This window comes from Onychostoma macrolepis, chromosome 10, assembly GCF_012432095.1.
Source record: "Onychostoma macrolepis isolate SWU-2019 chromosome 10, ASM1243209v1, whole genome shotgun sequence".
Lineage (NCBI taxonomy): Eukaryota > Metazoa > Chordata > Actinopteri > Cypriniformes > Cyprinidae > Onychostoma > Onychostoma macrolepis.
In genome coordinates this window covers 4,949,921-4,965,195 of record NC_081164.1, presented here as the reverse complement: position 1 = coordinate 4,965,195, position 15,275 = coordinate 4,949,921, and the positions used below count along the sequence as shown (strand labels likewise).

The window sequence follows — 15,275 nt, the reverse complement described above, 5'->3', positions numbered from 1 at the left end:
TGCTAATGATTCGATTGCGAATCGTTCTTCTGATCGGTTCTTTTGAACGATTCGATCGACCTGATTCTGTAAAGACGATTACGATTCTGAAATTAGAACGATTATGTTGTTATCGTGATTGGTGTAATCGGGGTTTAAGAATTTATTATTAAAATCATAAACGTTACTACGCGCTTCAAAAATACTATGTCCAAAATAGTATTACTATTTTCCTTTCTTTTTTTTCCTTTTTTTTTTTTGGTGAAAAAAAAAAACACCATTACAAACTGTAATATTTATTCACTACTCCTTTAGGTAAAACTGCGTGAGAAATTCAACGCATTAGTGAATCGCATTTGAATCTCGGTTTGTTGAAATGAATCGTTCGAACGAACCGACTCGCTCAAATGAATCTTACTTCTCAACGCTAGTGCTAAGGCTGGGGGGAAAGCATCAGGTCCAGTTGGCCTCCATGGAACCCCAACACAGAGCAACAGCTGATAGGCGTACAGTTTAAACCATAACCAATGGAAATTGTGAGTCCCTCGTAACGAATTATTCTCTCCCAATTGAAGGCAACGGGAGAAAGCTCGCTCGCGTTCCGGTCGGAAGCGAACAAATACCTAATCTGTAAAAAAAAAAAAAAAAAAAAAAGTTCTTTGTTTTACAAAGAGCTCATTTAAAAGTAGCATTTAGTCTCTAGTTCATATTTTATGCAATGGTGACAAAAAAATATTTATTTCTAATAAACTTCCATGTCTGAAAACAGTTTTATTTAATAGATTATTTATAAATAATGACTCGTATTAGACTACTATAATAAGTCAAAAGGTGATGTTTGTCTCCCCCTAGTGTTCATTTTAAATTGCCTATGATTTTTCAGGGCAAGGATCTTTTTGTCCATAATGCCTGCTACATACTGCATAAAATTAGGAATTTTAAGTCTAGTATATAATAACATGCGTGTAGTACCATATTACTAATGAATTTACATACTTATTTACATAACAATATGTTGCTTGCGTTCCAAATCCGTTAAAATTATGGAGGTACATACTTGCACATAACATTGTCATTTCCCTTATATATAACTAGTATTGTATTTTATTAGTGCATATTTGAAAAATGAAGAGGCCAAGATAATGCAGTTGCATAAAAGCAAATATTTACGTTTATTAAAATTTGTATTTGATTATGACATCAACAAAACACTGACAAGGTATGAGGCTTGACAAACAAAACAAAAACATAACATTTCATTCTACATAACACTGTAAGTAAAATTAGAACGAGAACTAATGACAGATGTGTCATTGTTACTGTAAATTCATAAGTTAATTTCCTGTAGTTCACAGTCCAAAGTCAATGCGAGTTTTGATCTGTAATAGTTTGTGTGAGTCCTTTACACTGAAAAAACGCGTCCTGGCAGGGTTCTCGACCCAGGAACGTCTTTAACATATCCATGCCGTCCACTGAACCTCCGGCTTCCAGAACCACACGCCTGTATTCCCTGCCCACCTGTGTGTCAAATACACACATACACGTTCATATAGATGACAACATGACACGTGATCATAAAAAAGATGATTAAATAATGACCAGATGGTGTTATTTATAACTGGGATTTTTAAAACATGCATTGTTCTAGTCAAATCTAAGTACTCTGTGTAATCAACTTCTTCTAAACACAGTGCAGACTCATCCTTCAACAATAATATGACTAACTATGACACACACTCTCGTTTGCATAACAATTGGATTAATAGTTTAATTAGATTAATAATATCTGTGGAATGTGTTATTATAAATAATATTTGTCTATTCTTAGCAGATAATCACTCAGATTCACATGACTGCCATCTGCTGATCGCAGCAGTTCCACATAATGAACTAACATGTGCGTCACTCTTGATAAGAGTCTGCTACATGCCATAAATGGAAATATGAATGTAGTAGCACTGGTAAATCAGTCATGTGCTAACTATCTTCTGCTATTGTGACAGTTCTTGATGATGGTTCTCTATTAAATGCGCTTTGCCATTATGACACAAAAAATGTGAATCAAATGTTTATTCATGCTCAATAAGGAAAAAAAGTAAAATAGCAATTCTCAAACCTTTGGATTCAAGATTCCTTCCTTTTTGAAGCGACTGAAGAAGATGTCCATGGAGTAGACTTCACTCCAGAGGTAGCTGTAGTACTGACCGTCATATCCTCCGGCTAAATGACTGAAACTAGCCGTCATATTTGTGCCTGCAGAGAACAAGTGGAAATACTGTAAACATGAAATTAACGTTAAAGAGCTGATTACACAAGTCTTTTGCTTTAAAAATTACTATTAAAATTATTTATTATAAACATATTAGGAACAAACATTAGTAACATTTATTTCATGTCATAGCATCTTTTAAATAACATTAAATAAATACAAAAATAAAGCCTTTAGCTATGAAACCACACTTTTCACTGCATGTAGTAAAAGTTTGTGCAGTTTTTGTGTCACTTTATTTATGTAACAGTCAGAATTTAGTTTTTTTGACCGTTTTCCATCCTCTCTATGACTTGTAGAATTAAACTAGGGCTGCCCTCGAATAAAGATTTTTCTGGTCGACTAGTAGTCGTTCATTTTAAGCATTAGTCGACTAATCACACATTTATTAATAAACCATTTAAATCATTATAATGAGCCTTGCCTACATAGCTAATAAGCGCTCAAGCTTGCCACAGCGCACCACAGAAGTGAATGATTATGAATGTATCAGGGAAAAACAGTAAGGAGGCTGCATTAACATTTTAATAATGTATTAATACACTAGTGCTTTCTTTGTTTTTGGTTTAAGAGATGAAGTCGGCGACACTGACTCGTCATCTCCGCAGTAGTGGACACGCATACATGTTTCACGCGGATTACATGATCAGAGAATATTTGTTTTCCATTTAAATTGGTCCATTTGAAAGTAGACATTTCGCTCTCTATAGATATGTTTTCATATCTGTGATTATTGCTCTCATATCGTGCTCAAGTTTTCAGAGACCAAGACGGCAGAAAGCGCATCCTGTTTGCTTTCATTATTTTACAAAAGCGCAGTGTTTTGTTGTTATTGTGAGTGCACACAAATAAATGTAGAGTCTTTACAGATTCAAAAGATATATTACTCTTATCGCATTGGTATGACCGAAAACGAGGGAGTATTTTAAGTGCAAGTGAGTGCACAGGCGCCTCCATCTGTCCTGCAGTGAGCACTAATGTTCAGCTTCCACTGTCCACACAGACACTTGAACAGCGCACATTTCTCTAGGTTAACATTAGATTAAGTGACCATGTAAAGTTGCTAATACTTACATATTTCAGAAGATAAGCCATATTTGAGGTCGGTGAATGATAGGCAAGCATTTGGATGTCCTGCCTGAGTACTGTATTACCACAAAGATCAGCCGTTAACGATCTGTCCGTCACGGACTGCGTGACTTCGCCTGTGGATTTTTTAAATAAAATTTTGGTCGACTAACGGTTAGTCGACTATTAGGAGGCAGCCCTAAATTAAACAGACGGATTTTGCTTCTATAAAGGGTTGTTCACACGGAATGCATTTTTGTGTTTAAAATGAAAAAAGTAAGTTCAAGAGATGTTTTTTTTTTTTTTTTGGCTTGATCATCATGTTTTTATAATGCTGTGTCATATTTATGAAGAAGAATCGTGTGAGACACTGCAAAAGATGTAAGCACAGTGGTCAAACACATTCTGCCAGACTTTTAGTCTTAAACAGATAGGTTTGACTTCTGTACCTTTAAGGGGATGTTCACAAAGAATGTGCTTTTGTGTTTAGAAATGCGAGACGCACAGCAGTGGAACGAAAAAAGGCAAGGTCTATAGATGCCTTTTCTTTAAACTTGATTATCTTCTTTAAGAAGAAATCCTTTAGAAAAGCAGTGCAGTAGATTGCGAAAAATACACAAGATTCTGTGGCCGTTTACTTGGAACTTTAAAAAATATCTCTAGACTTTGCTTTTTTTTTATTCCACCACGTCTCGTAGGGGTGTAACGTTCCATCGATATGGATCGATCAATACATCGATCAAATGTCTACCAACACGATGTATCGATGCCACGCGTAAAATATCGATACCTGTAGTATAAATAGGCACCTTATTTTGGCACTGTCCAAATTTTCAAGACACATTTCAAATTTTGTAAAAGACGCACGGGACAATTGATGGAACGGAGTTGTCGAGCGCTGTGTTTAATTCCAATTATTTATTTTTATTTGTAGGCATTTTTTTGTTGTGAATGTCCCAATTGAGGTACAGGATGTGAAAATTTCAGATAAATGTTCAAGTTATATATTTTGGTTGCATTTGTGAGTTAATAAAAATGTAGATGGTTGTTTAAAATAGATACATAATATCATAATATCGATAAATTGATCAACATTTTCCTGAATTGAAATCGTATCGTAGAATTTTTTGAGGAATCGGCAAATATTGTATCGCTGGGTATGAGAATCGATATCATATCGTGACAAACCCTCCGATTTATACCCCTACGGTCTTGTGTCAGATGCAAAAACATAGTTGTTCTTTTAAAAAAATGTTTAGAACACTGTGTGTTGATCTAGTGCATGTTTACATAGAAAAAGAATGGAAAGGCAGTGCAGTGGACTCCAGAAACACATTCTGTGTGAGATTTCTATATGCAGATGAGCTCTAACTTCTTTGCATGTGAAATGAGTGAGTGACAATGTTCACAGCAAGCTGCTGAATGCTGAGTAGTAATTGTTGAAGTGTTAATGTGCTCATAGTTGAGGTGTCATAAGCGTGCTGAGTCTGCGTATGCGTTTATGACCTGGTGTGGCAGGGATTCCCAGGATGTCTTTGCTGTGCCTGGCGAACTCGGCTGCAGTATCCGCTCTGTCTTTAGCGTGGAGCGTCTGGTCAGCTTTACTGAGAACAATCTGCCTGAGGTTCATCAGACCTGTGGACAAGGACATACAAACATGTTTGAAAAAACAATACTTTTTGTGTGAATTATGACTTTACCACAAATATCTAGTGCATATTTTTAAAGTAATAGCAAAAACTGTCAGTATCTCAGAAGAATGTTTCAGTAATTAAGTGTTGTGAGTGTAACTGTTACTGTTACTAAAGGAATTGACTGGTTACAATAATGAAACAGAGACTTTTAAGTTTTGGCCAATATCAATAACCAATATTTTATAACAAGGCCAATAACCACTTTTCTTTTACAAATCTGTACATGTTTGTATGTTTTCTTCCCCCACAGGGTTCCGTAATAGTAGTAGTTATTTATTTTTATTGCCAAGTCAGTACCTACGGCTATCTTCATGGCAAAAACTGAGTTGGAATAATACAAGAGTTACATAAACACAAAATAAAAACCAAGCAAACACAAAACTACAGACGTTAAAATCATACAAGACTTTTAAAATTGACATATGATGAAAAATCTAAAATCTTTTCTGGTAAAATCTTACTAAACAAGTCCCTGAGTGAGTGTACTTCGTAAAAAAAAAATACATTGAAATCAGGCATCAAAACATAAAATGATAGCAGAAAAGATTGTCTTGCTAAAATCAATAGAAATAAAAAAGAAAATATTTTTTTTGTATTAAGAAAAGGAAGACCATTATGATATTTTTGCATTGTGACATTGTAATGACTAAGCAAACTAACCCTCAAAATTACATAAAGATAAAAAGCTCAGAAAATAACATATATGCGTTTAATATTGGCATAATTCAATCAATGGTGATTAAAAAAAATAACTAATTGGCTACTGGCCAATACCACTTTGGTCACCAATATACTGTAAAACCCAAATGAAACAGCACTGGCCAAACATTACACTAAATAGGTTGATAAATCTAACCTTTAAAACTGAATTTAATTTCAAATGTGATGGAAGGCCTATATATGTTACTTATTCAAAGCTCAACACATTTTTTAGAACACATATATTACATAGATAATTATGTATGTGGGGTCAATCTGACCTGTGTTGGCCACTCTAGATGCAATGAGTTTATCCAGCAGACCGTCTGGGATCGGGCTGCCATCTTTGTAGTGGCGGGACATCCTCCTGAGTGGCTCCTTCTCCCAAACCCAGTTCTCCAGCATTTGAGACGGCACCTCCACAAAATCAGTCTCCACCTGCGTCCCACTGAACTCTGCGTAGCGGGCCTGGAGCAATGCAGGGTGACACAGAAAATCACATCTGCTACCACCACTTACATTGCTTAATGCTTTTCATTCAGTGTGGTCTCTTTTGGACCTTCTTTATGTGTGACAATATTGACGTACCCGGGAGCAGAGCTCATGCATGACATGTCCAAACTCATGGAAGAAGGTCTCCACCTCATGGTGCTGCAGGAGGGAGGGCCAATTGCTTGTAGGTTTTGTGAAGTTGGCCACCATGGCAGCTACAGGCATCCTACGTTTCCCATCAGGCCCAACACATCCTGGCTGGAGCCCAAAGCATGCAGCATGACCATACTTACCCTCCCTGAAGAGTAAAACAGACCAATAAATCTGGATCAGGACTATATCTGGTCATTACATCAAATGCCAATAAGCCAGTTGCTTAGAGAAGTATTCATCAGATTTCATCTGCAAACTCTTAAGAGAAATGCATTGGGGTAGTTTAAGTTAACAAACCCTGTTAGTTTAGATCAGCATGGATTTCCAGGCTGGTTTTAGTGTTAATTTAGTATTAGTTATGTACTAGTATAGTACTTATAGTAATATTTTGAAAGAGCTTTTATTTTTGTATTTTCATTTTAGTTTAAATTTGATAAATTTTGTTATGTGCTTCTCATTTTATATTTCTATTTAGCTTTAATTATTTTATTCACTGCAACTTGAATTAATCTTATTTTAGTTGCCAAAGCATCTGTAACAGGGCGAACGAGACGTGAGACGTGCGGATCCATTTGCAGGCTTTTATTAGACAGAGACGTGGTCATAACAGGTACGGTTCAAACAGTGGCAAACAGGTATAACACAGGCAAGACAAAGAGTAATCCTAAGGCAAGTGTGGGTCCACGATCGGCGAACAATATCCAGAGGGCTTGAGAAGAGGGGTAGTCCAATTAAATACCACAAGCAAAAGTCCAGACGTGGTACAAACAGAGTCCGAACGGCGAGACAAGGGTTAATCCAAGAAACACAGGCAGGAATCAGAAAACAGGTAATAACAAGATTAGACTAAACTATGAAAACTCGAAATGGCTCTGCAAAGCAGCTAACACTTGGAGAGTGAAAAACGCCGAACAATACTAGAGACTAAACAGAAACACGGAAAGGCTCGGTAAAGCAGCTAACACTATGAGACGAGTGATAAATGCAGAACAATACTCGGCAGTTTAAGAACGATCTGAGAAGGTGTTATATAGAGGGTGTAATAGCATTCAGGTGAGCGTGTAATTGGTGACAGCTGTGTGTACTTGCAATGGATGATGGGAAATGCAGTCCAGGGTGATATGTAACGGTCTGTGTGGCGTGAAAGTCAATGTAATGGAAGAGCGATCTCTGGTGGCTAGCAGATGGAAGTCCATGAAACAGATTCATGACAGCAACATTTTTTTTTTTTTTTTTTTTTTTTTATCTAATATTATATTTTATTTCAGCTTTATTTTAATTAACATGGTTAAAATTATCTTTAATAGTTTTAGTTAACAATAACAACACTGGCTGATTATGGGTCAATTATATATAACGTGTTTTATGATACACCTTTAATACATTTTAATCTTTTTTTAAATTTTAACATTTTTCAAGATTTTTAAAAATATATATATTTATGTGTTTTTTTTTCATAGCTCATTTTTTAGGAGTTGCACCACATGACTTTCTATAACTGAACATTGCCTTCTCATAAAAAGGTCAAATTGTCTGATATTTTAAAAGGCTTGATAGACAGTCAAGAGGGTCTCCTCTTTATAATATTATTTCCTTTTTTTCCTGCATGTTGGTTGCACCACATGACTTTTTATGAATGTCTTGAATGGTTTACCTGGGATGCAAGTCCAAGTAAAACTGTCCGATCTCCTCTCCAGTCACAGAGTCCAGTACGGAGTAGAGTTTGACGCTGTCGTGCCACATGTGAGCATCCTCCATCTGCTGGAACCTCAGACCCAACAGATCCTGATAGATGTTCAGCAGACCCTCGGTCACCACCTCCAGAGGGAAGTACTCGATCAGTTTGTCCTTATCCACCGCAAACTTCACTTGTTCCACTTGGTTCATGTAGTAGGGCATGTCCCACGCATGGAGCTGTCCATCAAACTCCAAGCCCCGCCTCTCACAGTCCGCATGTTTGAGTGACAGCAGGTACTGCCGCTCCTGCTCGCCCACTGGTCTCAACCTCTTATACAACTCATCTATTGAGCACCAAAAACATTTAGGTTACATAACTATCATGTAGACAGAAGCAAAACTGCAGCATACAGCAATGAGCTAAAACACTATGAGCACCAGCCTAATGTTGTTGCTCCCAAAACAGTAAAATAATTTACTTAATTTCAGCGATTTTGTCTGCTCATCAACCAATATGGTTTATTATGGCCGATGCTGATGCCAATATCTACAAAATTGCTGAAATCAAACAAAAATGTATTATATAAAATTTTTACTGAATTCAAAAACAATTTCATTGATTTTAAAAATAAATGAAACTACTAGTTGGCTAAAGCCTATATATTAGTCTTTTATAGTGTACATGTATATTTGTATACAGTGCTGGGTAGTAACTGATTGTAATGTAATCTGGATTACGTAATCAGATTCCAAAAATTAAGTACTCGTAATTAGATTAAATCACATAAAATAAAAATACTCGTAATCAGACTACAGTTACTTTTTTATTGATTACTTGATTACACATATTCACACAATAGCAATAAATTAATCACTTTATTGATTCTCCCTAATTAGTTTTCATTTTGTTTTAATTTTCCTTTCTAAAATGCCTACGTGACATGCAGGTAAACAAAATATTTCATTTTTTTGTAAGTGTTTTATTTTGATTCAAGTTATTTTAAAAGCATTTATTTTAATTTTACATTTTTATGACTTAATTATTAGCTTTTCATTAAACTCACAAACCCCCTGCAGTTCCTTCACAAACCCCAGTTTGGGAAACCTTGACATGATGTAATGCTTAATTCACTTTATGTTGTTAATAACAACAAATGGAATATATTTTCTTAGCATTTTAATATCAGTATGGTACAATATTATGCTATTTAAATCAATGTGTTAAACGAGTTGTGTTAAAGTAATCTAAAAGTAGTTTTATTAGATTACCAAAAATGTGTAATGTAATGGATTATGTTACTAATTGCAATTTTTGTCATGTAATTTGGAATAAATAACGGACTACAATTTTGTGAGATACTGTATGTATTGTACATCAGCATCAGTAAAATTGCCCATAATATTGTATCTGTCATTATATGCTTATAAAAATAAATGAAAAGTCATAAACGATATCCATGAGGTGAGTCTCTGCAACACCACAGACAGATGACGGCATCACAAAACTGTCATGTCACTGTAACAACAGAACATGATGACAGTGGTCACCAAACGGCCCGTCACTCCAGACTTAACCTGTGCGTGCCTCAATGCAAGCGCTGATCCTGAACAGAAAGAACCAAACAAAAAGAGAAGAAACATACTCAGAAATTGTGCCACATTCTCTGAATTTTTGGCCATGGTCATTTCCAGCACATAATTGGCATGACTGCTGAAGCCCAGGAGTTTGGCCAGCCTTGCCCTCAACTCAATCAGCTGTTCCAGGATAGCAGTGTTCACCTGGAAACATTGAGAAAACGTTAACAGCGCAACTAGAACGTGACTTTTAGGATTAATTTCCATGACAGTTTCAACAGCAATTTATTCATTCCAGTTACGCTGAACCTCCAAAGCTTAACTGAATGCAAAGTCTGATTAAAAGCATGCACGAGTTGAACCTACATCTTTGCACCTGCTGTGAAAGGCCATCTCCATCTTCCTCCTAGTTTCGGGAACATGACATCTTTTCATCAGAGGGAAGTAGTGCGGATACGCAAGGGTGACTTTATACCGCCCATCTTCTGTTTTCTCAAGACCGTTCACGTAGCTTTCTGCAAGACCCACTTGAGAAAGGAAGGAGGAAAACTGTGTACAAGATGAATTCACTAAAACGGAAGTTATACTATAGATAAACATGCTTACCAAGCTCTTGTTGCGAGAACAACAGCATCGTATTTTCTTCATTCAGATTTTGGTTGAAATCAATGGAGAGTTCACTTATTTGCTTAGAGATCGACTTGATTTCCTGAGTAAAAATGACAAAGCATCAAGAGCAATAATCAATAACTAGATTTTATTTGACATTTTCTAGGACTCAACAGTAAGGATTTTTCTGCTTGCTCAGTGAGGCCAAAAGTTCAAAATTGTACTTGCCCTGACAAATTTTTCATCTTTTCACTGGCTAAACACAAGAGATTTTACAGTTTCTGGAGATTTTATGTTGGTAAATGTAAGACTCTTTAAAAAAAATGAATTAAATGGAATACAATATGGTCTCTCTAAGACTGTAAATGTCTTATATTAGCAATATTTCAGAGGTACAATACAAAGTGATATTCTTCATACTACTTTTGTCTGGTTTTCCAGATTCTTAGATGCATTTACTTGAGAAGCAAAATGACATAAGATAAGAAGTCTTCTTGTTGAATTGATCAAAATAAATTGAGTTTATGATTAAAACAAGAAAAAAATATATGCCAATGGAGTAAAAAAAATATATATATATTAATATATATTTATGCCCCACTGGCAAATGGGTGTTATTGTTTAAAGCTTAAACGCTTAATTAAAATTAAAATTAAATTTAAATTTAAAATGAAAAAACTTAATTTTGTTACATTTCTCATAAAACAAGACTTCATATGTTCAGTTTGCATCTCAAATATATGCATCTTGATTTAAGGATTTTTGATATTTGACAACAATCGAGGAAGATATACATTATTTGCAGTACATGCCACATTTAATGCCTTGACTTTATGAATTTAAGACTTTCCTTTTTAGACCTTAATTTGAGAAAGAACAAATTATGACTTTTTAAGACCCACAGAAACCCTGCAAAGTTATAAACATTTACTTGTTTAAATTAATTCAAATGTATTAATTTAGATTTACATTTATCATTTTAATATCATTATTATATCTTAAAATGATATTATTTATTTGTATAAACAAATATTTTATATATGAGGGGGGCTGTTTTTAGAAGCAGATGCTTTGGTGTCCATTTCTATAAAAAGCCCATTATACAACAAAGTTCGGTAGTAAGGTACCTACTTCTTGTATATCCTTGGACAAGTGCAATCCGTTCCGTTTCCCTACTTTTATGAGTCGTCCCAGGAATCTCTCCGACTCGGGCAATAAATCACCGGATTGTTTTTCCTATAAAGATAAAGTGGGAAATGCTGAGGCACGCACTGTGAATGCCTGTAGTTATGTTTACTGCTGCGGCTCTGACGCCAGGCCAGACCTGCACTACATGGGCCCGACACTGTACTCGCGTCACATGCTTTCCTGTGAATGGAGTCTTCCACAGGGTCACAACAAGGACAAACCATGCTGGCCTTCAGAAGAAATGGTGCGATCATTTAATTACAGCTCCATTAGACAGGCAATAAATGCCCTGGAGAGAGGACAGCCTCGTCAAATTAGAGTAGAACCGCAGAAAATAGCGTCCTGCTCACTCCAAAGACAGATCTCCACTCAAATGATCAAATTTTAATGTGCAAATCAGCAATATGAATCTGTTTTGGGCAAAGCCTCAATGGGCTCGGCCAACACTGCCAAATGCCTCATTTTATGGGTCACCCCTATAAAACTGGACCTGGCAGCCAACTTGCCAGATGACTTTTTAGGACCCAGAGATTAAGTTCTCCAATGATGAGTGCTGACAGATATTAATGACCAGATATGACTTCATAGTAATGACCTCCAGTCATAAAACAACAACACATAATCATTCATTCAAGACAATCACCCACTAAATCATGTAATAAGCAGTTGATATTAAAAGGGTTTTAACTAGTGCTGTCAAACGATTAATTGCATCCAAAATAAAAGGTTTTGTTTACATAATATATGTGTGTGTACTGTGTATATTTATTATGTATGTATATATAAATACACACACATACAACATATATTTTGAAAATATTTACATGTGTTTACATGTATATATTTATATTTATATAATGTATATAATATATAAATATATTTAATATATAAACGTAACATATTTTTCTTAAAATTGCATGTTTGTGTATTTATATATACATAATAAATATACACAGTACACACACATATATATTATGCAAACAAAAACGTTTATTTTGGATGCAATTAATCGTTTGACAGCACTAGTTTTAACATTTAAAACTACTGATTTAAATGAACTTGAATGGAAAAAAACGAATTAGTTTGTTCCAAACCATAAGATTCACTCATCTTACAAATACAAATGAAGATATTTTTAATGAAACTTGAGAGATTTCTGTCGCTCTATTTAAAGTTTATTACATCACAACTGTGTACAGTATCGCATACTGTCTTAAAGGTGCTACATTTGACTTGAAACTTGAGGCAAAATCAAATCAAATCAAATCAATTCATTTATTCATCTTCAAAACTCAAATAAAGATAATTTAAATTAAACCTGAGAGATTTCTGTCCCTCCATTAAAAGTCTATTAAACCAAAACAACAAAAAAGTGTTTTTAATCCAAATCTTCGACCAAAATCACATACTGTCTGGTAGAGTACTACATTTGGTTTGAAACAAATTAAAAAAGTATGTTCTACATAGTATGAATAAAACACCGTCGTCCTTTATCCATCATTCTGTCATACAGGTACTTTCCGCCTGCTATTTCATGAATACTATGAATTCAGATATACTATTTGTCTCACATTATCAAATACTGTTTTTTGTTTTCAACAACTATAGAGCACAAATGTATTTATATTTAGATGTAGGGCAAGTCTACTGAAAAAACACAATAGCTGTATTTGAAGAACAGATATAATTTAGGCTTTTATTCACATATAAAGTTTAGATGTTTATATTTTATATTATATTATAAACAATGATCAACGTATTTGCACAGAGCACATTCAAACAGATTCAAACGTGTGTACTTAACACAAGAAACAATGAGGTTTATTGAAGTCTTGTTACAATAGGTCGGGTTTGAGCTGCTGTTATTATTCTTTTACGATGCCTTTATGAACTTTGAAAATAGTAATAGAATGGATTTTCAACTGACATGAAAAAAATAAAAATAAAAAATCTTCAATTGCATACAAAAGTCCTATAGGTTTGGAATGACATGATGGTGCATAAATGAGAACATTTTTTTATTTTTGGACGAATTGTCCCATAAAGAATCATCCAGGGACTGTTTGCATACTGTTGCATGAGCACTGCATATTTAGACATCCTAATCATTTGACATAGTGCTTTTTGCATACTAAATAGTAGAGAGAACACATATTCGGATGGAGGGCTAGAGGTTAGTGCACATTCTCTAATGCGTTAAGCTGTGGCAATCAAATGGGTGACGTAAAATCATCCATTCAGCATTCAGTAAAATCAAAATAATTCAGCCTGCTCTCTTTTCACAGTACTATGAGTAAAATAAAATAAAAGTAATAGAATAAAATAAAAATAGTACAGAAGGATAATACAGATTAAATAAAAATTAAATTAAATGGACGACTGCACATTAGCAAAATTCTTCCGAATAATTAGAATTATTCTGTGGTTTAGAGTGTGGTACCTGCAGAGCTATAAGTCTCTGAAACACGTCCACCCTCATGCTCACTTCCACATCGAAATCCGACAGGCGTTTATCAGCCTCGGTGCTCGCCGATCTCACCTCTTTACATGGAGAGACATACTGAGGAAAGTCCAACACATGCCGTGAAGCTGAAACAGAGTACAGAACAGTGAATAAGACAACACAAAAACAGCTTAACATTCACACAGTATATATGTTATTATTCCACCACTCACCGGTATAATCTGCTTTTGCATCTGCAATGGCTTGCAGTGTATTCTCGAAGCACACCTTCCCGATGTCCACCGAGCCCACTGCATCATAGGCTTGCTTTATCCGCTGGATCAGTCTCTGTGTCTGATGTCTGATCTCTTCTGGGGTCAGGTCCCAGCGCAGGGTGCTGTTCTTGTCAGCTGTGCTGGAACAGCTGTGGGCGGATATGACTGATCCATTCTGAAGTGTCATCTTGAGCTTTGAGCTGGATAAAATGATTCTGCCATGTTTAAAGAAAGAGCCAGAGACTGACCACTGTGCAAAAATGTGCCTGCATGCATTGCATGTGCACTTGTATGTAGCTTCTCGTAACTTTAGAAAAAGAAAAGCTACTCATTACTGTATACATAATACTGAAAGAAGAGAAACCTGAGTGCTGTGCGGGGCTGCATGCTGTGGATGTTTTCCGTGCTAACGATGGGCACTTTCACATGTCTTTCAAAATAGGGAATGCGAACCTGATCTGCTTGTGCTACACTTACACTACTTCACATCTGCCAGTTGCATTGCCTAGTCTTCAGAGAAGCTAATGAGATAACCCGACTAAAACCAGATATCCTCTCATACTAACGATTTGTAAGGTAAGACCGAGTGAGTCTGAGCGTTTATAATTTGTCTATGAGAGCCCAGTCAGGTTCATGCAGCTGGTTAATAGTACAGTAGTAATAATGGCACCCCAGTCAAACAACATACACAGCATAAAGTGTGTTAAATAACAGGATTCACAATACCTTCTAAGCGCTCGGGTCACAGAAATGCCGAGGATAAACATCGCATGCCTATAGTTTCATACGTGCAACGAGCAAAATTGGGATGCAACTCCTACCGTCACACTCGACTGTTATACCAATACTACTACTACTATTACTATACTACTACGATGAAGGATTGGAGTGTGAATATTAATTGCGTAACCTGACGTTCTCCAGACAGAGCATTCTGATTGGCTACAAGGTAGACGCTGGTAGGCGGGAGCTAGTCAGCTGGCGAATTAATGAATGCGGTGAAAGATTGGCTTATGAATATTAAACAGATAACGGTGACATGATTTTTCCTCTCCATTTTACACGAAAAACTACTTCAAAAGAAGGGTTCCTTTCATTTCCTTTCAATTTAATTAAAACAGGATAAATTATTTTAAGCGAATTTTTATGTGATT

The 15,275-nt window shown here is 35.6% G+C and overlaps 1 protein-coding gene across 6 annotated transcripts; it reads right to left on the bottom strand.

The window, feature by feature from the left end:
• Window positions 1-1,154: 1,154 nt before the first annotated feature.
• On the bottom strand, window positions 1,155-14,986 carry nln (neurolysin (metallopeptidase M3 family)). 6 transcript variants are annotated; one of them, XM_058788306.1, is made up of 13 exons: window positions 14,848-14,986; window positions 14,080-14,336; window positions 13,844-13,992; window positions 11,347-11,451; window positions 10,213-10,315; window positions 9,973-10,133; window positions 9,675-9,810; window positions 8,009-8,375; window positions 6,298-6,499; window positions 5,991-6,177; window positions 4,823-4,951; window positions 2,096-2,232; window positions 1,155-1,497 (listed from the first exon to the last, which is right to left on the bottom strand). In XM_058788306.1, the coding sequence occupies exons 1-13, from the start codon at window positions 14,886-14,888 to the stop codon at window positions 1,342-1,344; spliced, it is 2,130 nt and encodes a 709-aa protein (XP_058644289.1). In that variant the 5' UTR covers window positions 14,889-14,986; the 3' UTR covers window positions 1,155-1,341. The 6 variants fall into 6 exon arrangements, with proteins under 6 accessions (XP_058644289.1, XP_058644291.1, XP_058644293.1 ...); XM_058788308.1 differs by having other exon boundaries at window positions 14,080-14,321; XM_058788310.1 differs by having other exon boundaries at window positions 14,080-14,270; window positions 14,848-14,979.
• Between the last annotated feature and the right edge of the window lie 289 nt (window positions 14,987-15,275).